Here is a 26,062-nt window from a genome sequence, read left to right on the forward strand (position 1 = left end):
CCACCTCCCCTGCGCTGTTATTGGTGCAAAAAAGGCGCCAGGGAAGGTGGGAGGGGAATCGAATTTTGGCGCACTTTACCACGCGGTGTTCGATTTGATTCGAACATGGCGAACACCCTGATATCCGATCGAACATGTGTTCGATAGAACACTGTTCGCTCATCTCTAGTTACTATACCTTATATGAGCATCAGACTAAGTTCACATTTATTCCTTGATAACATTGTGCCATCTATGGGAAATAAGAACATTATGGAGGTGTAACCCATAGATTTCGGTTGAACTAAACAACTATTTTTCTCAACCTGCCCCAAACATACACATTTGGCTCTTGTTGCTTTAAAGACCTAATTTGCATATTAAAAAACAGTGATATTTAGTCAACATTGGAAATAATGGGAAAATACTAGAGATGAGCGAACACTATTCGAAACAGCCGTTTCGAATAGTACACTCTCATAGAAATGAGTGGAAGCGCCCGGCATGCAGACCATTCATCTCTATGGGAGCGTGCTATTCAAAACGGCTGTTTCGATTAGTATTCGCTCATCTCTAGAAAATACTATTTGATCCAGGTTACCCTGACCTATCTATTTGTGGGGCTGGGTTCTACTGCAGGGTAGGGCAACCTTCGGCAATCCAGCTGTTATAAAACTACAGCTCCCAGCATGCATACTTGCTCTACTGTTCTTGGAACTCCCATGGAAGTGACTGGAGTATGTTGGGAGTAGGGTTGAGCCGATCTTAAGATTTCAGGATCGATATTAAAATCCGATTTCTGATCATTTTCCAGCCGATCCCAATCGTGAAATTTGCTTGATCGCCGATCGGAATCCAATCTTTTCTGATCCTGATTGCTCAACCCTAGTCAATGCTTCTTTATGGGAAAAGTCACTTTTAGGGTTGAGCCAATCTTGAGATTTCAAAATCTGATTTCCGATCATTTTCCAGCCGATCCCGATCATGAAATTTGCTCGATTGGGATCCGATCTTTTCCGATCCCGATCGCTCAACCCTAGTTGGGAGTTGTAGTTTCATAGCAGCTGGACTGCCGAAGGTTGCTGATCCCTGTTCTAGTGACTCCTTTTAATGTCAACCCGTTTGATACAAATAATTGTGCACTTTAGTGCTACGGCCATTGAGTACAATTATTCTACGCATTTATGTATACCTGGTGAAGTTAATGGAAATAATGAGTGATGCTTCAAAACTTAAAGACATCTCTAACAATATACAGTTATGTATAAAATTGCCCCTTATGTTAGAATGCACATTTTGCTAATTATAACAGGACTTAATAGAGTTATGTTACGTGCAGATAAAAGGGTACATTGTAATTAGAATAATAGTTTTGTGTTGGCTGTGATTATTTACCAACCTTTGTTCTTCGCACCTTCTGCTGTTATTAACAAAGTGTCTAATTGTATATGTATAGAAATATATAATAAGATAATTATTCTAAAAGGTACAGCATACGCAGAAAAAATGGAACCTGGTGCTCATAGGTCACTGTATGGGTAATATGGAGTAGATCAGCTGCAGCTCTTACCCAAAGACCCCCCTATGGTGTAGGTGGTAGTATTATAAAGAAGTAAAAATGAAAAACTTGGAAAATTTCAGTGAGCACTGCTGTTCCTACGGGGACTTAAATAATAACACGATTTAAGTGGTTGCAAAGGGACAAAGTATAGGCAACGCGTTTCAATGCCATTCCAGAATCTTCATCAGGCCACTGGACCTTAGGGTAACTGTTTGCCCCGACTATACACTACCCAGACCCATTTATACTGAAGTGGTCAGGACTGGCATCAATATTGCGCAGGTAACAGTGACAAGATGTACCCATTGAACATACCACCCTGTGACACAGAGTTAGTTATGAGGCCTCATAAGGAGCTCTGTGTTCGGTGGTTGAATTTCATCACCGTTACCTGTACTCTGTAGCTGGCACTCTGGAACCATTGTACAGGTGTGCTATGTCGGCTCCTCTTCTTGACATTTGCCAGTGGCTAAGATAGTCAGAAGTGAGATTTTTGCACTGGACTTGCCAATTTTCCAAAGTTGGGTGTGGCGCATGTCCGCACTACAAGCGTTGATTGGCCGACTGTATAGCATTCGGCCAATAAATGCTGGTTCTGCATCAAACTTTTCCATTCGAATAGCGAGTGGTACTCGATCGAGTACGAGTATTTCGAATACCGTAGTATTCGATCGAATACCTACTCGATCGAGTACTACTCGCTCATCTCTAGTAACCACTGTTTTAACGCTCTGGTTCTCCATCTTTGGGTCCATCGGGGGACCCAAACCAAGGAGAGTCCAGTGCAGATGTGACCCTGGCATTATTTGTTGTTTTTTTTTCAATAAATGACATGGTTATCTTTAGAGATGAGCGAACACTAAAATGTTCGAGGTTCGAAATTCGATTCGAACAGCCGCTCACTGTTCGAGTGTTCGAATGGGTTTCGAACCCCATTATAGTCTATGGGGAACATAAACTCGTTAAGGGGGAAACCCAAATTCGTGTCTGGAGGGTCACCAAGTCCACTATGACACCCCAGGAAATGATACCAACACCCTGGAATGACACTGGGACAGCAGGGGAAGCATGTCTGGGGGCATAAAAGTCACTTTATTTCATGGAAATCCCTGTCAGTTTGCGATTTTCGCAAGCTAACTTTTCCCCATAGAAATGCATTGGCCAGTGCTGATTGGCCAGAGTACGGAACTCGACCAATCAGCGCTGGCTCTGCTGGAGGAGGCGGAGTCTAAGATCGCTCCACACCAGTCTCCATTCAGGTCCGACCTTAGACTCCGCCTCCTCCGGCAGAGCCAGCGCTGATTGGCCGAAGGCTGGCCAATGCATTCCTATGCGAATGCAGAGACTTAGCAGTGCTGAGTCAGTTTTGCTCAACTACACATCTGATGCACACTCGGCACTGCTACATCAGATGTAGCAATCTGATGTAGCAGAGCCGAGGGTGCACTAGAACCCCTGTGCAAACTCAGTTCACGCTAATAGAATGCATTGGCCAGCGCTGATTGGCCAATGCATTCTATTAGCCCGATGAAGTAGAGCTGAATGTGTGTGCTAAGCACACACATTCAGCACTGCTTCATCACGCCAATACAATGCATTAGCCAGTGCTGATTGGCCAGAGTACGGAATTCGGCCAATCAGCGCTGGCCAATGCATTCTATTAGCCCGATGAAGTAGAGCTGAATGTGTGTGCTAAGCACACACATTCAGCACTGCTTCATCACGCCAATACAATGCATTAGCCAGTGCTGATTGGCCAGAGTACGGAATTCGGCCAATCAGCGCTGGCTCTGCTGGAGGAGGCGGAGTCTAAGGTCGGACCTGAATGGAGACTGGTGTGGAGCGATCTTAGACTCCGCCTCCTCCAGCAGAGCCAGCGCTGATTGGCCGAATTCCGTACTCTGGCCAATCAGCACTGGCTAATGCATTGTATTGGCGTGATGAAGCAGTGCTGAATGTGTGTGCTTAGCACACACATTCAGCTCTACTTCATCGGGCTAATAGAATGCATTGGCCAATCAGCGCTGGCCAATGCATTCTATTAGCGTGAACTGAGTTTGCACAGGGGTTCTAGTGCACCCTCGGCTCTGCTACATCAGATTGCTACATCTGATGTAGCAGTGCCGAGTGTGCATCAGATGTGTAGTTGAGCAAAACTGACTCAGCACTGCTAAGTCTGCATTCGCATAGGAATGCATTGGCCAACCTTCGGCCAATCAGCGCTGGCTCTGCCGGAGGAGGCGGAGTCTAAGGTCGGACCTGAATGGAGACTGGTGTGGAGCGATCTTAGACTCCGCCTCCTCCAGCAGAGCCAGCGCTGATTGGTCGAGTTCCGTACTCTGGCCAATCAGCGCTGGCCAATGCATTCTATTAGCCCGATGAAGTAGAGCTGAATGTGTGTGCTTAGCACACACATTCAGCTCTACTTCATCAGGCTAATAGAATACATTGGCCAATCAGCGCTGGCCAATGCATTCTATTAGCTTGATGAAGCAGAGTGTGCACAAGGGTTCAAGCGCACCCTCGGCTCTGATGTAGCAGAGCTGAGGGTGCACAAGGGTTCAAGTGCACCCTCGGCTCTCCTACATCAGAGCCGAGGGTGCGCTTGAACCCTTGTGCAGCCTCGGCTCTGCTACATCAGAGCCGAGGGTGCGCTTGAACCCTTGTGCACACTCTGCTTCATCAAGCTAATAGAATGCATTGGCCAGCACTGATTGGCCAGAGTACGGAATTCGGCCAATCAGTGCTGGCCAATGCATCCCTATGGGAAAAAGTTTATCTCACAAAAATCACAATTACACACCCGATAGAGCCCCAAAAAGTTATTTTTAATAACATTCCCCCCTAAATAAAGGTTATCCCTAGCTATCCCTGCCTGTACAGCTATCCCTGTCTCATAGTCACAAAGTTCACATTCTCATAGGACCCGGATTTGAAATCCACTATTCGTCTAAAATGGAGGTCACCTGATTTCGGCAGCCAATGACTTTTTCCAATTTTTTTCAATGCCCCCAGTGTCGTAGTTCCTGTCCCACCTCCCCTGCGCTGTTATTGGTGCAAAAAAGGCGCCAGGGAAGGTGGGAGGGGAATCGAATTTTGGCGCACTTTACCACGTGGTGTTCGATTCGATTCGAACATGGCGAACACCCTGATATCCGATCGAACATGTGTTCGATAGAACACTGTTCGCTCATCTCTAGTTATCTTCCATTTTTCCTTCTTAGAAGAATTAATTTCCCATATATCTAGTAATTCCATTACCAAACTAGATTTTAGATGTGTAGATGTTGTAGAGGGTCATTAGATATCCAAAGTCTGGAATTTTTTACTAAAATAAAATGTATTATTGAATGTGTTTAGAATCTTTATCTAACCTTATGCCATCAGGTTACCCATGAAAAATTAAGAGCCATGGTTTATCGATACATAACACATTATAAAGTACTTGGGTAAGATCTTAAATTAACCTTCAAAGTTTCCGAATGGCCGACATAACCATAAACAGCGCCATAATCCTGCATAGCTCAGGTCACATTTAGGACAATTGTTCATAAAAGAATATCTCACATCTCTGTAGTTATTATCGTCATTGTTAACCGTACTTGCATTCTTAGTAATAAATTTGACATTAACATTAAAAGCTCAATAAACTTTAGAAAGATCCTCCAACAAGTCTCTTTACTGTTCAGAATTAACAAAGGAAAGCTCATTACTCCGTCACTTTGAGATTTTTTTTCCGACCACAGTCATGTCAACTGATAAGTCTACATCTCTATTTCCCTGTAGAGTAACCTATAGAGCTTAGCGTTGAGGAAATTCTTCTTTCCCAGTAATTCATCGTGTTTTGTACAAACTGTGAGTTTTTGGCCCATCTGTCTAAATATCTTAGAAGTTGTTCACAGTTAACACTTTTTTTTTTTTTTTTTTTTTTTTTACTGATGGAGAAGAATACAAATCTTAAGAAAGATTTATGTAAGAAAAATCTTCTGCATGGTTATATATATATATATATATATATATATATATATATATATACACACAGACATGTCCTTTCTTACCTTTCCGACTGCCCTGTATGTCCGGAGATGAGAGGTGCAAGGTGACTAGAGATGAGCGAGTAGTACTCGATCGAGTAGGTAGTCAATCGAATACTACGGTATTCAAAATACTCGTACTCGATCGAGTACCACTCGCTGTTTGAATGTAAAAGTTTGATGCAGAACCAGCATTGATTGGCCGAATGCTATACAGTCAGCCAATCAATGCTGGTTCTTCTCCTACCTTTAGAAGTCTTCTCTGTGCAGCTTCCCTGCGGCATCTTCCGGCTCTTCATTCACTCTGTCAGGCATCGGGGCTGGGCAGAGCCGACTGCGCATGTCCGCTTGTATTCCGGGCTTGCGCAGTTGGCTCTGCCCAGGCCCGATGCCTGGCAGAGTGAATGAACAGCCGGAAGATGCCGCGGGGACGCTGCAAAGAGAAGACTGCTCGGAGGATCCAGCCCAACCCTCACTCATGGACTTGGTAAGTATAATTTGATCGAACATTGCCTACCCCTGAAATGAGCATTTTCCCCCCATAGACTATAATGGGGTTCGATATTCAATTCGAGTAGTCGAATATTGAGGGGCTACTCAAAACGAATATCGAATCTCGGACATTTTACTGTTCGCTCATCTCTAAAGGTGACCATAGGCTATATCTATGTATCTATGTCTGGTCTCCCTGTGAAGTTCAGTCCACTGAGAGTTTTGATGTCATTTTGTGATGGTGTATTAACTGCATATTTGAGAAAATCTAGTCCTTAGGGGGGTTTTCAAGGATTAGAAAACATGGCTGCTTTCTTTCAGAATAAATGTAATTGGACTGAGCTGCGGCATGGCCACATAACATCAGATGTGACGACTCTTTCTGAGAAGATAGCAGTCATGGTTTATAATCTTGTAAAACCCCATTATTAAATTTTGATGAAAGATAAGGAGACATCTTTACCCATGGGGAAGGATTTATTAAGATGGGTCTTTCATAGGTCAGTCTTAACCAATTTCCCATTGGTGTGAGATGCACCTTAATTAATGAGAGGCTCCAATTTGTTAATATTGTAGGTAAGCATGGGGGGACCTTGTGCACCAAAAATTTAATCTATGCCAGTCATGGATTGGCTTAGATTTTGGTAAAGTTCATGCCAGTTTTCTGCCATGAGCGATATTAAATTTGTCAAGCTAGTGTCTCCCCAGCCTACCTTGGTTTCTGCATTTTTTTTCCAACTTTTATACACAGTCCAGTCATATTAATGTGACCACCGCCTACTTTTGAGGTCAACGTTAAATAACCAATGGCAGAAGGCACGTGTCATCAGCCATCTGCGTGCACTCATCATTGTGGAAGGCACGATGGACCAACACAAGTATGCATCTATCCTTGCGGACTATGTTCACCCCTACATGCGAAATGTTTTTCCTCAGGATGATGACATCTACCAGCAGGACAATGCGATGTGTCATAAAGCTCGCAGTGTACGTGAGTGGTTCGAGGAGCACCAGGATGAGTTTACTCCCTTGGCCAGCAAATTCTCCAGACTTGAACCCAATCGAGAATCTGTGGGACCACCTCAATCGGGTTGTTCGTGCCATGGATGCTCAACCGCATAACCTAGCGCAGCTGGCCACGGCACTGGAGTCGGCATGGCTCAACATCCCAGTGACCATCATCACCACATCCCCTCTCATCCTGCATGTCTCGCTGCGGTCCTGGGGAACATTTTTGGCACAAAAAAGGGTTGTGCACTAAAGAGACCTCAAAACTACTCTCATCTGTTTTGGGCTGAATTCACACCAGTGTTCGAACTTTGTTGGGAGACTGCAAGCAGAGCTTTTCTCTCCGCAATTTTTCAGGTGGAAACCTGGTGGACCTCATCATAGTCTATAGGGTCCATGAGTTTCTGCGTGTAACCACTTTTTAAGTGGATTAGGGTCCACTTAGGATCCCGAAGAACAGAAAGCCGAACACTAATGTGACCCTAGTATTAGAGCGAACACTAACGTCTCCTGATTATTAACATTGAATATATCAATGGAAAATAAGTGGTTACATAGTAGATGAGGTTGGATAAAGACATTAGTCCATCAAGTCCAACCTATAACTCTACAATCCCTACAGTGTTGATCCAGGGGAAGGCAAAACCCCCATGAGGCTCATGCCAATTGCCCTATTTCAGGGGAAAAAAATTCCTTCCCGACTCCAAACTGGCAGTCAGTATAAAAACCCTGGATCAACGTGTCCTTAAAATCTAGAGGCCATAACCCATTATATTTTTCTCAAGTGGTGAGAGACAAAAACATACCCATGGTCAATAGTTGGTGAAGTTGCACCTAATACTAATTTATTCTCTTTGATGTATTTACTGCAATACAGACCTAAACTCCTTCCACATCGAATTGTTATTTTTTATGAATTCTTGACACTTTTCGAATCATTTTCTGGCTCATCTAGGAGCTTCATACATTTTAATGAAAGTGTAGACAATTTTCAGCAACCCCTCATCCCCTGGATGTGAAATTTGTGTCTGCACAAAACATATGTTCTATTTAAAAGGGTCACCGTGTCCAAAAAATTATACAAATTGGATTCTTTTCAAATAGAGAAAATGCTTTGTGAAATTAATGTGAGCAGTGTCCAAGTTTCGAATTAGGTATTCAAAGATTACAGATGCCAACGTATTTCTCAGTTCACTGTGAATGTAATCAATTTGGTGATTTTTCATGACAAATTAAATTGGTATTAGGGGTCCAATTTCTCTTGTGGTGGATCACGTGCATTACTCAACGACATATGTAGGGACACCAAGATAAGCAGTCCGACACCTCTAATGCTGCACACACGTAAAACCTGTGGTGGACACATTGTACGTTTTCTTAATAGTTTGGAAAGCTTTAGAGGTACTTAAAAAAAAAATTTAAAGTGGAAAGGTCAAAATGTTCAATTTTCAAGTTTTTCGATAACAGATCTTTTATGGGTTCATGCTTCCTTGCAGTGTTATGCAACATATCTGTTTTGAGATAGATTTTCAGGACATTTGGTAGCATGGTGGCTTGCAGGTCTGAAAACCAAAGCCAAGAATACAAAAAGACAACTTCTAGTTTGAAGGTTTCTGCTTGTGGATCCCATATATTTACCCATTCGATCAATATAAGCAGATTAAATATGCATATATATAATATAATTAATAGAGATGAGCGAGTAGTGTTCGATCGAGTAGGTGTTCGATCGAATACTTCGGTATTCGAAATACTCGTACTCGATCGAACACTACTAGCTGTTCGAAGTTTAAGGTTCTCTTACCTTTAGAAGTCTTCTCCGTGCAGCGTCCCCGCGGCGTCTTCCGGCTGGAATTCACTCTGCCTAGGCATCCGGCCTAGGCAGAGCTGACTGCGCGGGCATGCCGTCGCATGCGCAGTCGGCTCTGCTCAGGCGTCGGGCCAGGCAGAGCCGATTGCGCATGTCCGCACATGCGCAGTTGGCTCTGCCTAGGCCCCGATGCCTAGGCAGAGTGAATTCCAGCCGGAAGACGCCGCGGGGGTGCTGCGCCAGGAGAAGACTTCAAGGGGAATCCAGCCCGACCATCACTTGGTAAGTATAATTTTATCGAATTTTGCGTACCCCTGAAACAAGTATTTCCCCCCATATACTATAATGGGGTTCGAAATCCGTTCGAACAGCCGAACAGTGTGCGGCTGTTTGAATCAGATTTCGAACCTCGTATATTTTAGTGTTCGCTCATATCTAGTAAATAACAATAATGTAATTTTTTTGGTATATGAATTTATCAAATATTTTTGTTTTTACAGCTTACCAGTTGCGAATTTGCCAGTCTCCTGCCCCTGTCCTGAATTCAGAAATACTGGCAGAAGATGATGAATTTGAAATAGGTAACCCAATCCTTTATGTGTTTTTAACATTAATATGGAGATTGTTTAAGAAAAGGTATCGACTCTTGCATCTACATAGAAAAATGGTGGGCTCGTCGCAAGAATTAAAAATGGTTCTATTTGACATGGTGACACCTCTATCCTCCAATGACACCTTCAATCTCCAAAGATATCTCCAATGACTCCTCCAACCTCCAATGAAAAAAAGGCAATGGTGCCGCACACTCACAAATTTAGAAAGTGTGGTGCAGACGTCAAAGGGTCCTTCGATCCCACAATCAGATTAATCAAAAAAATGTTGTCGTACACACACAACTCCTCCAACCTCCAAAGGCTTGTTCTTAGTCCTCCATCCTCTTGTTTTAAGGCTATGTAGCATGGACAACCCTGCCAATGTTCCAAATAAGCTGTACGCTCTGGGAATGTGGGAGATAAAAATTCCAATCTTTGGAAACAGGAAAGCCTAGGGCTACATGGGATATAAGGTGTGCGGCAAGTTGACTGATTTCATGTGACATGAGTCATCATTTAGCCCAAGCCTAGGGCTATGTTCAGAAGACTAAGGTGCAAAACAGCCATGAAAAATATAAATTTTTGATGGTTGTCTTGCATGGATTCCCCCATACATTACAATACATGACGAGATCCATGAAAACGGGCAAAAATAGGACATGACCTATATTTTGACGACCTATGACAATAGATTGCCCCCATTCACATGAATTTAATGCTGCTGTGTGATGTCACATCGCCATTAAATACTGCAGTGTGAAAATTACCTAAGCCTACATATTCATTGGCATGTTTTTTTTAACTTCTTCCCTTAACAGTGCACCCAATTTAGGAAGGAACACTGATTTTTTTTATTTTATTTTATTTTTTTTTTATATAAGAAATCAATGAAACTATTGTGTGGCCTCTCTCTTCATATCAGTTGCATCTCTATAGTAAATGTGGCCGTAAAGGAAACCTGTTGGGACTATTTAGGACACTAAGCCACCAACAGGTCCTTATAGACCATAGTCCTTATGTCCCAAATATCCATCATCTAATACTCCGTGCTTTCAGTTTGTTTTACTTTAATTGTGGCCATGGACAATGGACCATAAGGAACTGTTTGTGGTTCAGTTCCCCAAATAACTGACAGGTTTCCTTTAAATTGGGCTCCGTACATAGAATATTAGAAACTGCAGTATGCCGAGAATATATTGAGAGCCTCCGACTTGATCTGAAACGTTCACGTTACAAAGTGATTATTACAATATTATCTTTGAAATGATTCTAGAACTTTTCATGTGATGACTTAAAGGGAATCTGTCTCATTGCACATTCTGTCTGATCTACCAGCATCTTATTAAAAGCAGGAGTTGTGGAGTTAATTGATATATAGTTTTATGCAAATATATTCAATAGATCTTATTATTTATTCATTCCCTGCTTAGGAGTCCAGTGGGTGGTCTTGTCTAGAGATTGAAAACCTTCCTTGTATGCTCACATGTATCTATATACTTTGACGTGAAACTGACAATCACTGATAACCTCAGCCCACAATAGGAAGAAAATTATGTGAATATATGATCGTCTACCAATTTGTTTTCCCATGTATACATATCAATCTATTTGGTGAATCCGTCTCCATAAATTAATATATTACAGACTGCTCTGTACTTTCAATGTGGCCTTTAAAATTGATTATTTTATTTAAGAGAAAATACAGAATAATAATTTGTTAAATAAAATCTGTAGCATAAGATGTTGTACGGTACCTCCTTCCTTGTGCCCTTTGTGGAAGCCGCCTCATGGCTTGCTGGTACACATAAACCTACTAGAATGTACAGTACTATCAAAATCTGAAAGTCTAACACGTATTTGTAACTTGTACATATAAACAATTACAGGTCGCTCTTCGACATTGTTACATTAGTATACAGTAGTTGCATAATGCCATGTTTTATGTTGTTTCTCATCTCTTCCAATAGGGGACATAATTCGCTATCAGTGTATACCAGGTTTTACCTTAGTCGGCAACGAGATTCTAACCTGCCGGCTCGGCGAGCGGCTTCAGATGGATGGATCGCCTCCTTCATGCCAAGGTTTCTACAATATTTTTTGACTAGAATATAACCTTGCCCACATATGTGAGTCGGTGGTAAATGGCACGTCATGTTGTGACTCAGTCAATGAACGCAACGCCATTAGGAACGGATTTCATAAATGAGTTAGTTAAATATTATTTGCAAAACACCGCACACAGGATAATAAAGCAGATGTCTTTTCAGATAACCATATGGTCCTGTAACTTGTTAACAAATGCCACCTTGAAATCCTAATAATTATTTTGACACGTCCAAGGAAAAATTGACAGCGAAGAGCAACATTTTTTGTTTAATTAAATCATAACAAATCTCAGCCCACATGTTGTATGAGGTGGGCATAAATAAGGACGGTACCAATAAATAAGTGTATGTCTATATAAGCCATATATACTATAGGGGGTAATGATGGTAGTAAAGTCATGTGATATAATTACTGGGTAGGGGGATATTGTAATGCAGAAGTTGTTACAATATTTAAGGGTTCTAGGACAACCATTGAACGTGGAAAATATTATAACTTGAAGATATAACTATATAGGAAAAATGGTAATCTGTTTTGGAACACCAAACATATCAAGTCAAAATAAGATTTTAAAGGGGTTGTCCAGGTCTTTTTTATTGATGACCTCCCCCCTGACTCTCAGGGGACCCTCGCTGATCAGCTATCTAAATAGCCATGAGATGTTATTATAAACTCCTTCCAAAGAAGTGAGAACATTTCTAACAAAAGCACAAGACATCCATTGGCTTTTCTGTAAAGGCAAGGGCGTAACTACATAACTACCAGGGTAGCAACGGTAGCGGCTGCCACAGGGCCCGAGACATTAGGGGGTTTGATGTGATGTGTTTTTTTAACCTCATCAGGTAACAGCCCTATTTACTTACCGGTCCTTGCTCCTGTTCACTGCCTAATGTGCTTCCCCTTTTGTGGCTGTGATAAGGAGTGGGGATCGGTAAGTAAGGCCACGGGCCCGCGTACCCCACAAACACTGCTATCATTATACTGCGGGGTCTTTTCAGACCCTGGAGTATAATGGTCGTTGGGCAGGGTGAAACGACATAAAAAAACACTGTTACTTACCTATCCTGCGCTCTGGAAGGCTTTTGGCTTATTTGGTAACATATCAGGCATCATGTGGCTCAGGCCAGCATCATTATGCATCGTGATGCTGACCTGGGTAAGGTGACATCTGTTCCAAAATTTAATAGATCAGCGGGGAGTGCAACGAAACCCAGGAGAGGTAAGTAACATTATACTCTGGGGTGTGAAAAGATCCCAGAGTATAATAATTGTTCATGGGTGGTCCAAAATCGGGCATAATACTGGGTGATGGGGCCACTATGGGGCATAATAATGTGTGCAGGGGCTGCTCTGGGGCATAATACTGTGTTAAGGGGCCACTATTGTGCAAAATAATGTGTGTGTGTGTGTGTGTAAGGGCCATTATAGGGCATAATAGTGTTTCGAATACCTCGCTCCCATAACAATGTACGGGAGCGGGCGAACTGCAAGAGGTTAAGCACCGGCCGGCGCGCAGCCGCTCCCATTCATTCCTATGGAGTGAGGTATTCGAAACTGCAGTTGCGAATACTATTCGCTCATCTGTAGTAGTAGGCTCCCTTTAACATTTGACAGATTTCTTGCAGAATCTAATTTAGTTGACTAGAACAATGACAAAGAATCTGTCACATGTGAATATATCCTTACTTTTTGCAGTCAAGTGCGGAGATAGTAAAAAAACAATAATTACATTTTTATTGACAAGTGTGTTTTTCCCTGTTGTCATAGCTTTGCCAAGGACGACATTATCCTAACAGATAATGGAAGAAAAATTAAAATAGCAGAAACAATTCTAATTATATTATGATATTATGTTAATATAAGTAGTCTAAGTAGGAGCGGCTGATGCTATGACTACACGTGTGTGCTCTCGTTGTGCAGCACCTAAATCCTTTATAATTCTGTATTATTCTTCAGGAGGACTCATACCAGGACCATTTATATTCCGCAGTCAATTAGCAGCGGATTAATATGTAAAATTGGCAGCACAAACTAATTACATTATTTTGTTTATCTGATAATCTTCGGTGAATTTTTCGCAAAAAATAAATGTTTTATATACAATTTTGAATTAAGGCCAAAATAATACAGAGGTCAAAGTAATGGCACGCAGCTTGGGAACCGCACAATCTATGTCTAGCTACTTTTTAATAATACACTAAGATATTACTTATTTACGGAGAATGTATTATATTACATGGAACACCTTAAAGAAATGTAAGAAAGTGTTGAAGGGGTATTTCTAATCCCACAACTCCATTATAAAATGCAGAATCCGAGGGGCCTTATCTATAAAACAGTGTATGACACGGTCAGGGCTCCTAGGAACCTATCTATAAAACATAGTGTATGACACTGTCAGGGCTCCTAGGAACCTATCTATAAAACATAGTGTATAACACTTTCAGAGCTCCTAGGAACCTATCTATGAAACATAGTGTAGAATACTGTCAGGACTCCTAGGAACCTATCTATAAAACATAGTGTAGGACACTGTCAGGGCTCCTAGGAACCTATCTACAAAACATAGTGTAGAATACTGTCAGGGCTCCTAGGAACCTATCTATAAAACATAGTGTAGAACACTGCCAGGGCTCCTAGGAACCTATCTATAAAACATAGTGTAGAACACTGTCAGGACTCCTAGGAACCTATCTATAAAGCATAGTGTAGAACACTGTCAGGGCTCCTAGGAACCTATCTATAAAATATAGTGTAGAACACTGTCAGGACTCCTAGGAACCTGTCTATAAAACATAGTGTAGGATACTGTCAGGGCTCCTAGGAACCTATCTATAAAATATAGAGTGGAATACTGTCATGGCTCCTGGGTAGAACATTATTACGGCTCCTAGGAACCTATTTATCCAATTTCTAGCTCTTTAAGACACACAGCTGACGTTATGCCAATGTGAAAGTGGCCTTATTATACTCTAGAGTCTTTTCAAACCTCATATTATAATAAGGGTGCGGTGTAAAAGATAAATAAAAAAACCCTTCATATTCACCTTCCATTGCCTCTTTTAGGCCGCCTGCACTTTCCTTGTTACATCTGGTGCTCTTCTGTGACATCTGACAAATTTGGAATATTTTGGTCAAATATGGCTCCGTAGGAAACGATTTGCCCATCTCTAACATATAACAGATAAATATATGGCAAATTTATTAATAATCCCAATAGTGAAGATTCCTCCGGTAGCTGCAGAAGTTATAAAGAAAAGTCATTTCTTCTAAACATGTAAAAATAGATGAAAATTGTGATGTGCACATCTAAACAATGCAGGCTTACGCATTTTAGATCGAGAAACGATTCATCCTCATAACTCTGAGGATAGCTATGAGGAAGAAGTGTGTATTGATTCAGAATTCCTAAGCCTGCATTGTGTGGATGGGCACATCTCTATTTTAGAGAGTATTATTGTTATCTTTTGTAGATTACAGAAAAATTTTAACCATTAGGATTGTTGTTTTGCCCGTAGTCTGACCCAGCTATGTTGTTCTTGCATCATCCAAAAATCTTACATTACCTGCACCAAGGATCAATGAGCTGATGTCTATTTGTTTTTCTACTTGCAAATTTATTAAACATTGTACAATGTCTAATAAATTTGCTGAAAATGTCATCAAAGCTGACCATAAAGCTAGGTACGGAAGGGTTAAGTAGGCTGCATTAACAAATATCAAAATAGAGTGGCTGTGTAGTGGATTGGAAGTGAACCTGCATACATCATGGGAATAATTGCTACGCATTTGGCTGCGGTTTTTGGCCTTTGTGTTGTAAAGGTTGAAACCGTAGACCACCAGTTGGATCCGTTGTCAACTGTCCACTATGGACATTTTGCAGTAGAACCAACCCATATGACGTTGGCATAAAAATTTCTGTTATAATAAATATCCCCCATCGTGAGCTGTTATCCCCACCTTGCCCCCCATCATAAGTTGTTAATAGGGTTGAGCTGATCTTGAGACTTCAGGATCGATTTTAAAATCCAATTTCCGATCATTTTCCAGCCGATCCCGATCGTGAAATTTACTCGATCGCTGATCGGGATCTGATCTTTCCCGATCGCTCAACCCTAATTGTATATTATATATACAGTAGGGTTGAACCGATCTTGAGATTTCAAAATCCGATTTCCAATCATTTTCCAGCCGATCCCGATCGTGATCATGAAATTTGCTCGATTGCCAATTGGGATCTAATCTTTCCTGATCCCGATCGCTCAAACTTAGTTGTTAAAATTTTAGATATCCATGGAATATTGTAGTAAATACAAAGTTACAGGTAAAGTTAAATGTAGTGATAGCTGCAACCACAAGACAAAAGACTTAGAGCTTATGCTCCCGGTGCCGTATCATATCAACGCTACCATCCCATTGACTCCCTTTGGAACACTTAAAGAAAGAATGAATCACTACAATTACCACATTTAGTAGACATTCCTAAATTCTTACAATGATACCCGATGATCCTGATCATTAGTAGAGATGATCAAACAGTAAAATGTTTGAGGTTCGATATTCGTTTCGAGTAGCCCTTCAATATTCGACTACTTGAATCGAATATCGAACCCTATTATAGTCTATGGGGGGGGAATGCTCGTTTCAGAGGTAGGCAACGTTCAATCAAATTATACTTACCAAGTCCACGAGTGAGGGTCGGGCTGGATCCTCCGAGAAGTCTTCTCCATGCAGCGTCCTCGCGGCATCTTCCGGCTTTGAATTCACTCTGCCAGGCATCGGGCCTGGGCAGAGCCGACTGCGCATGTCCGCACTACAAGCGGGCATGCGCAGTCGGCTATGCCCAGGCCCGATGCCTGGCAGAGTGAATTCAGAGCCGGAAGACACCGCGGAGAAGCTGCACGGAGAAGACTTCTAAAGGTAGGAGAAGAACCAGCGTTGATTGGCCGACTGTATAGCATTCGGCCAATCAATGCTGGTTCTGCATCAAACTTTTCCATTCGAACAGCGAGTATTTCGAATACCATAGTATTCGATCGAATACCTACTCGATCGAATACTACTTGCTCGAATACTACTCGCTCATCTCTAATTATTAGACTATATTAAGAAAACGGATTGACGAAATAAGACAACTCCTTGAAACAAGGAAATGTGAAAGGGAAAGTTAATAGGGCGCCTGGTGTCTACTTATTAAAACACCTTTAAAGTATATTTCTGTGCTACGTCTCATGATGCAGAATATCTCTATATTCTATAATTTATAACCTCATTAAACTTGTTTCTTTCTGTAGCTTGGAGGAAATATGCCAAGCATAATCTATTGCTCGTTCCCATATTAGGTTGTGACCGCATCAGACAAGCAGTTAAAAAGTTTGATATTTCACATAGAAATTACTGTATGACAAAGTTATTTCCAGTGGACTCACCAATGCCTGTATATTTTGTGTCCAAATTAAACGTAGGTGCGAAATTTCAATTAATTCCTCATTCGTTAAGTATAATTGTATCTTCTTCTATTAGTGTCAGCCTGCTTAACACTGACTAAAATATTCTTAAAATAGGCATAAGGAATGGCAGGTTTATCAGAAAAGAGACTTCATGCACATAAAGCTTGTTCAATGTTTGACAAAAAATGTAGCCTTTTTGTAAATATAGTTAATTTCCGTTTTTTCAAAATAATCAAAGTTTCCGCATGGTTCCACCAAATGGGAAAAAGTCAGTAAATCCATGAAAACCCAAAACTTCTCATAGCCGAGTATTCTGCAAATGTAACCTATCGTTTATGAGCTGAATAGGCTATACCTTGTTATTATAATATACTGTATTAGTCATTGCGTTTATCAACAGAGAACTAAATCCACTAAGTTGCCACTGGTATGGCTCTTTCTAGATGGTAGTGTGTGGTCTACAGAATCTCAAAAGTTTTTACCCTTAAATCCATTTTGGAATTAACAACTTTCCCTGACAGGTTCCAGGTAGAACAATGGGATTTGAGGTGGTTGAAGGCCTTAACCATATATGTTGCCCAGATTCAACAGCACCCTTCTCGGTCAAAGTTGGGAGAGAAGACACTACCTAGTTTTGGAAGACCTATCAATAATAGTTGGCATACTCAATCAATCTTTGGAAGGCCCGGTGATAGAGGTCTACACTGGATATCTGAGACCTTTTCAAAGACCTGCTGAGATTATTTAGCCAAAAAAAGTTTACAGAGGCACAACTTGAATCTCCTGACCCTTGAGGCAAAATATGTGGCTGGTCCCTACTTACCATGTGCTATTTATTATGCTGGTGTTTAGTTATATTGTAGAAAAGCCTTGGGGCTTTTGCTTGGCTCCAGGGCCCAGTAGAGATTGCTATCTCTGCATCTCTTATAGCTATGTCCCTACCTATTTATCAAACATAAATTTCTCGAATTATGCATACAGAGAATTTTAACAGAGCTGTTATGAAACTGATAGAAAATGTAACCGGTGTTTCTTAGAGAAAAACTTGGAGTTGATAAAAATATCATCAACATGGACAGTACATACGGATATATACAGTATATATAGTATTACTCTAGAATATTTATTTGTTGTACTTTTGAAACACCATTGGAACATTGCAGAGACCAAAAGACATCACCAAATATTTGTACTGTCCATCACGGGAAATGAAGGCAGTCTTCCTCTCATCTCAGTTCTTGATCCAAGTTTAGACTCCCCAGAGATCCAATTTAGAAAAGGACAACAGCGGGTCCCTTTCATGCCGTCAGACAACTCAGAGATCAGTGAAGTTTTCAATATACAGTGTTCTTCAATGTGATCTTATTCAGGCCATGGCAGTCAATGCAAGGTCTTGGAGAGTTACTCTTCATTGCAATAAAAAAGAATTGAACGGCCTGCAGAAGAATAAGATTTCCTAGATAAATTCCCTATCGAAACACCGGAATTTTTGTGTGTCTCCTGAAGCATTAAAACATCTGTCTCTAGTTTCTTAGAGAGGTTCATAATCCAATGCCTTTTATTTGGGGAGTTCATCCCGTTAACGTTGAAAGATAAAGCTGTGATGGCAGTTTGTGAGAGGCTGGACATATTAGATGACAAGTTAGGCATCATGAATGGGAGGGGAGAGAGGTCTCCTGACCATGTTGAGGATGGAAGGCTCTATCAAGTAACAAGTGGTCCTGTAAACCAAATTTGACCTATATGAGGGAGGGGTAGAAGGGGAGATATAGCCGCTAGAAGAAGGTTTTACGTGAAGATGAGCACACTAAGTAATAATTATCAGATCACAACAGGCTTTGTAGTGGAAAGGGGACAGGGATATATGGACCAGAGTGCACAGGTTTAGAGTGGAAATCTATGTGCAAATGAGTCTTTCACGAGAAAGGAAGAAAAAGTGCAGGTAGTCCTAATCAGTGCTAAGGAAGAGGGGAGTGAATGTGAGCAGTGAACAATTGTGGGTGCGAGTATGTGTCCTGATTGGGTACAGGACTCAGGGATGCCGTCTTAGAAGGGATATATATGAGTTGGAGAAGTAGCGTAGGAGCAAACATGGTCAAATATTATCAACTAATACAGAAAAATAATTAAACCGAGCATAACAAAACAATTCAACAAGGTATAGGGTTGCAAATGAGTTCAGCCTGATAAATCACAAAGAAAGTCTTCCGTTGCAACCTAGAAAGCAAAAGTTATTAAAAAGTCCTAACTTCAACATAAAGTAATAAGTACAGCAGATTCAACAAAACCTTGCTAAACACTCCTTGCTCTAGTCTTAGTGTATTTTTGGAGTGTTTGTTAAGGAAGAAGAGGTGGTTGATGGAAGTGGAGGTGTGACACAATTGGAGGGATGATCCTCAGGAAGGAGCTCTGATTTTTTGCTTAGAAAAGACATTCATAGTGTCCTGGAACATCAGAGAAAGCAACATAACAGGAGGCTGACGGGTATAAATCAATGCAGGAAACAAAAAACAAATGCACCGAGCAGTGTATAGTGCATTATCACTTGGAATAGAGAGAAGAAAACCAAAAGAGTGGCTCCTCTCCTTGTGGGGTTGTGTAGGTCACAACAATCTCAGATCGCCTTGACACAATCACATCCAAGGGGTAGGACCGCAGAAGAACCTATGTCACACCAGGTGGTGGGTATAGAGATAATAGCAAAAAAACGGGCCAACAAGTAGCGTCCAGTCCAGCTCCCGAGACGTCTTCCGTCATATTGTCATCTGGGGAGTCAGATCGAGACAGTATCGGAGACGTGCTATACATGGCAAAAGTGCTTTAAACACTTGATAAAGGGGTACAAAATACTCTGAAACGCGTCCTGTGTCCTATCTGTTCTGGAATAAAGGCATCTGTTTTCTACCAAATCTTTGATCTGTGCAATTACCTTTGTTGGTCTGTTTTTTTGCTATTATCTGGTATAAATCAATGTCAGAAGGTAATCTTGGAGAATAGAAAAGCCTCGAAGACTTCCCCACTTTCATCTAGGTTAAGATGTTCTTTGAGTTTTGAGAATGTTGCTGTGAAGATGTTCTCTGGCTCCAAAATAAAGATAGAGACTTTGAGTTTTAAGATAAACCAAAAATGAAATATGAATGGATTCACCTGGAACTTCTCCTTGAGGATTGCTGAAGATCTGAGTAAGGACAAGGCTACAATGCAACTTTTTGTAGTGCTACTAATAGAGTTTAACTATTAAGCTCCAGCTATGGTTAAATGAAATAATTCAGATATACACTCGTGTGGGTGGATTGTTGCTGAACCTCAATAGTTAAAATACAGTAGATCAGTAATAGAGATGAGCGAACACTAGCCGCCTTAGCATCAGGGAAAGTCTCCCACCCCTGTTCTCTTAGCGGCACAGTCCGTATTCTGTGTCTGGTCATAGACGCAAACGTAACGGTGACCTCCGATTTATACGAATAGTGGATTTAATATCTGGGTCATATGAGACTGTGAACTATGTGACTGTGAGCCAGGGACAGATCTACAGGCAGGGTTGGCCAGGGATTACCTTTATTTAGGTGGGAATGTTACTCACCCAGCTGTTTTGGGCTCTATCTGGTCGGGATCCCTGTCAGCTTGCGATATGCGGGAGCTGACTTTTTCCCATAGGAATGCATAGACCAGCGTTGATTGGCTGAATGCCATACAGAGTATTGAGAATATTCACGCATATGTGGGGCTCTATCAGCATAATTTTGCTGATAGAGCCCCTTTAAATAGCCCGAAAGACTCACGTTATCAATGGGCAACCAGACAAAAACGATGGATCAATATGGGTTAAGTTGGGTTCTTTAGCAATAAAATAGGGCTGGCAGCTGGAGTTAGAAGAACCAAAGCACCAGTTGAAACCTGTCTCTGGAACATAGGAGATAAGAAAAATAGAGCTGTTGAGAATTTAAAAGAAAAAAAAACATACAAAAATTCATATAAAACCATACAAAATAAATCATAAAAAAAATCGAAAATCCAACCTTTCGAACTCAAGTGATGGGTCACTGACAAATATCTTTGCTTTCGTATCTCTTTGGTTCTCTATATTCTGATAGTGTATAAACCATATAATATTTACAATGCATCCAACACAATGCAGACAGATCCTCTATAAGAGATTGCCTAGCAACTGGATTTACTTTCTCGCTAAAAAGAAAGAATGGAAATGTTTAGGATTAATTTTAGCAGAAAAATACTCATTTATGACTCAGGCTTGTTCAGAACCAAGCTCCATTTACACAAGACATCTGCTGATAGGATTAATCACAATTCACCAAACAAGACAGATAAAAAGATTTTGACTGTGTTACATTTACACTGCCTAGAAAAAGTGCACGTCCCCCTCTCCTGTGTTATAGCCTTATAGCCTTGAGTCGCAACGGATTTTGTGAGGTTTTTTATAGTCCGCTGATAAATAGAAAAATAGTCTAATGTTGAAGTGGAAACAAATCTCTACAATGGGGACAACGTACATTGCTGGTATTAATGCAGAACATTACTTGTGACAAACCGGGAGGTTGTCCGTGTGCGGGTATTATGGCACAGAAGATGAGTTACCCTCAGTTCACATCTGTGTTTGGTAATCCATCCGAGGAGTCTACATGGGGACCCCCTGAACGGACTACTGAACGCATTTGCAAGCAATTGTAGTGAAGGCACATGGGCCCCATAGACTATAATGGGGTCCGTGTGCTTGCCACGAGATTCCCGGACAAGTCGTGTGGGCAGGAAAGTAGATTGTGAAGTATTTTCCTGTGATATGATGCTTGAAGTTTTTTGTTCATGTTTAAATTTACATATTTAAATTTGGTCTATGGTCTGGCATTTGTCAGAAACCAAGCTATGCGTTCCTTATTTTGATCAGGGTCTTCTGTACATGTAGTGTCCCTGTCTGATAATCTGTTCATAATACAGACATTATGGCTGAGTTTCTAACAAGTTCCAGATCATAGAAGGTTCCTGTATGAATGGTCATATCTGTTGGCAACTGATCAAGACAAAAGAGAAAATCTTTAATCTCCAAGGGTCAAATAGGATCGGTGTTGTAAAGTGGGGGAACCCAAAGGTGGACCCAGGCAGGGTGTCTGGTGAATGAATGCCACTGAGTCTGAATGGATCGGTGTTTATGGTGTTTATGAAGCTCCAAGTGAGAGAGTTCTTCCATGCGGGCCTCTATGGAGAGGGGTAGGGGCTTTGGCCACCGAAAGCAGTGGAAGCCATAAATGTTTAGGAAACCTTGAAACTCTGCAGTGGCCGTGCGCTCAGCTAGGCTACACTGGAGATGAAGCAGTGCTGGCTGTGCGCTCAGCTAGGCTACTCTGGAGATGAGCTGAGCGCAAGGCCAGCACTGCTACATCGGAGATGAAGCTGTGCTGGCCATGCACTCAGCTAGGCTACACCGGAGATGCAGCCAAGCTGAGCGGTCGGCCAGCACTGCTACACCGGAGAACCGCTGTTACACCGGAGAACCGCTGAACCCTGCTGCACACTCAGCTATGCTACATCAGAGATGTAGCAGAGCTGAGTGTGCGCTGAACCCTGCTGCAGACTCAGCTCTGCTGCATCTCAGCAGAACTGAGTGTGCAGCAGGGTTCAGCCCACACTCAGCTCTGCTTCATCTCCGGTGTAGCAGTGCTGAGCGCACGGCCAGCACTGCTACATCTCGGCATAGGAATGCATTGACCAGCGTTGATTGGCCGAATGCCATACAGAGTACAGCATTCGGCCAATCAACGCTGTTTCTGCCGGAGGAGGCGTAGTCTAAAATCGGTCCACAGTAGTCTCCGTTCTGGTCCGATCTTAGACTCCGCCTCCTCACAGACGAGCCTCCAGCAGAACCAGCGCTGATTGGCTGAATGCTGTATTCTGTATGGCATTTGGCCAATCAATGCTGGTCAATGCATTCCTATGGGAAAAAGTCAGCTCCTGCATATCGCAAGCTGACAGGGATCCGGACCAGATAGAGCCCCAAAGAGCTGGGTGAGTAAAATCCCCACCTAAATAAAGGTAATCCCTAGCTAACCCTGCCTGTACATCTATCCCTGTCTCACAGTCACATAGTTCACAGTCTCATATGAGCCGGATATTAAATCCACTGTTCGTATAAATTGGAGGTCACCTGATTTCGCCAGCCAATTACTTTTTCCGATTTTTTTTCCGATGCCTCCGTTGTTCCTGTCCCCTGTGCAGTTATTGGTGCAAAAAAAGTGTCAGGGAAGGTGGGAGGGGAATCGAATTTTTTGTGAGTTTGCCACCTGGTGTTTGACTCAAATCGAACATATCGAACAGCCTGATATCCGATCGAACATGTACTCGATCGAACGCTGTTCGCTCATCTATAATAAAGAATTATAAGTCTATGCTAATACTAAGCAACTATCATAGAACCAATTTGAGACCTAGTTTTAGTTCTAAGGATAGGTCGTCAATATCAAATCAATGAAGATATGACACCTGGCACTCCCACTGATCAGCTCTTTTCAGTAGCTGATGCACAAATATTGGAACAGGAAGAAGACAGCTCCTCTCTTTGTGTAGAGGCCAGACCAGGAACTGTGATTCGTTTCTATCCAGTTGAATAGAAGATAAGTTGCAGTGACTCAGTTCAGCCGCTGTCTGCTTCCTGCTTCCTTCTCTGCTAAGAACAGCTGATCAGTGGGGGTGCCAGGTGTTGGCCCCACCAAATATGATCTAAAGAAGGATCTGTTGCATGGTCATCCATAGATAAGCCCCTTTTAAAGTCTTAGAAGAAAACTCCTTTAATTATTATTCCCGAGGTCTCTTGACCAGTTAAAAGAACCCGAGCCAGTTCTGCTTTTATAACCTATCTCTAACATTTGGAAACATTCTGTCTATCCTAAAAGCATAACAGAAGCATGTCATCTCAAGGCACAGCTGATTTCTATGCCGGGGTATATAGGAACATGGCTGCAGACCACATGATAAATCCAGAAAGAAAAGACAATTTTTCGCGAAAAAAAAGTTGTAGGAGGTTATGTATAATCCTATAAATTTAAGTCTTCTGAAGGTGAAAATCCTTCTTGGATTTATTATTATTCATTTCTAATAGAACTATATAAAACAGCTGCAGCCTGAGATAAACCATCCCTTTATGAAGACTGAATATTCACTGTCTTTTGCAGTGCTTTGCCCAGCCAATGAAATGCGCCTGGACTCGACAGGTATCATACTAAGTCCTGGATATCCTGACAGCTACCCAAACCTTCAGATGTGCGCGTGGAGCATTAGTGTGGAAAAGGGATACAATATAACCTTAATCTTCGAATTCTTTCATACTGAAAAGGAGTTTGACGTGCTCGAAGCCTTTGACGGTAATGAAACATTATGTCATTGAATATAATTTGATGCTTTTGTTCTTTTGATGACATTTTGTACAATGCACTTGTCTTTTCTCCGAATGTTTCACATGTGCTAATCTGCAAATTTCGTTTGGAACAGGACCAAACAGTCACTATCCGCTGCTTATTTCCTTAAGTGGGGATTATTCATCCAGTTTTAATATCACCAGCAGTGGGCATGAAGTTTTTTTACGGTGGTCAGCAGATCATGGGACCAACAAGAAAGGCTTCAGAATCCGATATATAGGTAGGATACTGCTACTGTTTCTATGTGTTAGAGGATTGTAATGTCATGTATGCTTTTATATATAATGGTCACGTTTATTACGCTATGGTCAATGTTGAAGACCCCTCTAATAGCGGAAAAGATCGGATCCTGATCGACGATCGAGCAAATTTCATGATCGGGAGCGGCTGGAAAAAGATTGGAAATCGGATTTAGAAATCTCACTTTTCCCATAGAGAAGCATTGACTAGGGTTGAGCAATCAGGATCGGGAAAGATCGGATCCCGATCGGCAATTGAGCAAATTTCATGATCGGGATTGGCTGGAAAAAGATTGGAAATCAGATTTAGAAATATCAGGATCGGCTCACTTTTCCCATAGAGAAGCATTGACTAGGGCTGAGGGATCAGGATCGGGAAAGATCGGATCCCGATCGGCAATTGAGCAAATTTCATGATCGGGATTGGATGGAAAAAGATTGGAAATCGGATTTAGAAATCTCACTTTTCACATAGAGAAGCATTGACTAGGGTTAAGGGATCAGGATCAGGAAAGATCGGATTCCAATCGGCAGTTGAGCAAATTTCACGATCGGGATTGGCTGGAAAATGATCAGAAATTGGATTTTAAAATCGATCCTGAAATCTCAAGATCGGCTCAACCCTACTCTACAAGGAAAATATAAAGATGGTGGTGGTGGGGATTTGGGGGGGGTTCATGTTAAATCTTTTTTTTTTAGCTTTAACTTATGCATTTATATTATCTACATATTATATTTTAACTCGATTTGACGTGTCTCATTCACCAATACATAGATAGGGCACATGTACGAAAAAACAGCGCTCATAGAGTGATGACATCACAGATATTTGAACAAGTACCTGGACATCATATGGATGGGCGCTCACCTTCGTTGGGAAAATGTCAGGCGAAATTCATCTAATGATGTGGTAGTTGTAGCCAAGCTGGGTCCACCTGGTATGCTGCCCGTCTGTCCAGGGGGTGAAATGATTGAAGAAAATGGGAATGGTGCCTACTAAATGCTTCTGCGCATAACCAAAGTGGTAAAAATTACAATGTAGTGGACACTAGATATAGTAAATAGTCTTGATTTATTTAATCATCTGCATAGTAACACATTTCGGGGTGTGCAGACCCCTCATAGTTACGCACTGTAGCGTTTAGTGGTGACCATTCCAATTGTCTTTGATTATATACTAGATGGGAGGATATTTTCTTACACTTCGTTTCCCATGAAACAAGTTATCCACTACCGATGGGAAAATTTGCAGATCAGACGGTTGGACCCCAACTGAACAGTAGGATTGGGAAATGTTGTCCCCTGTTCTGAATGGAGTGGTGGATGGGCAGCAGTACACTCGGTGTCATTCAAAGGGAGTGACAGG

At 41.7% G+C, this 26,062-nt stretch overlaps 1 protein-coding gene across 1 annotated transcript in view; it reads left to right on the forward strand.

Moving 5' to 3' along the window:
• Positions 1-26,062, forward strand: part of CSMD3 (CUB and Sushi multiple domains 3) — a 1,052,627-nt gene that overhangs the window by 876,340 nt on the left and 150,225 nt on the right. Inside the window, exons 46-49 of the mRNA XM_075270295.1 lie at positions 9,385-9,465; positions 11,445-11,558; positions 24,215-24,403; positions 24,531-24,677. Coding sequence (XP_075126396.1) covers positions 9,385-9,465; positions 11,445-11,558; positions 24,215-24,403; positions 24,531-24,677 — 531 coding nt within the window. The remainder of the gene's footprint in view (positions 1-9,384; positions 9,466-11,444; positions 11,559-24,214; positions 24,404-24,530; positions 24,678-26,062) is intronic.

Source organism: Leptodactylus fuscus, chromosome 4 (genome assembly GCF_031893055.1).
Source record: "Leptodactylus fuscus isolate aLepFus1 chromosome 4, aLepFus1.hap2, whole genome shotgun sequence".
Classification (NCBI taxonomy): domain Eukaryota; kingdom Metazoa; phylum Chordata; class Amphibia; order Anura; family Leptodactylidae; genus Leptodactylus; species Leptodactylus fuscus.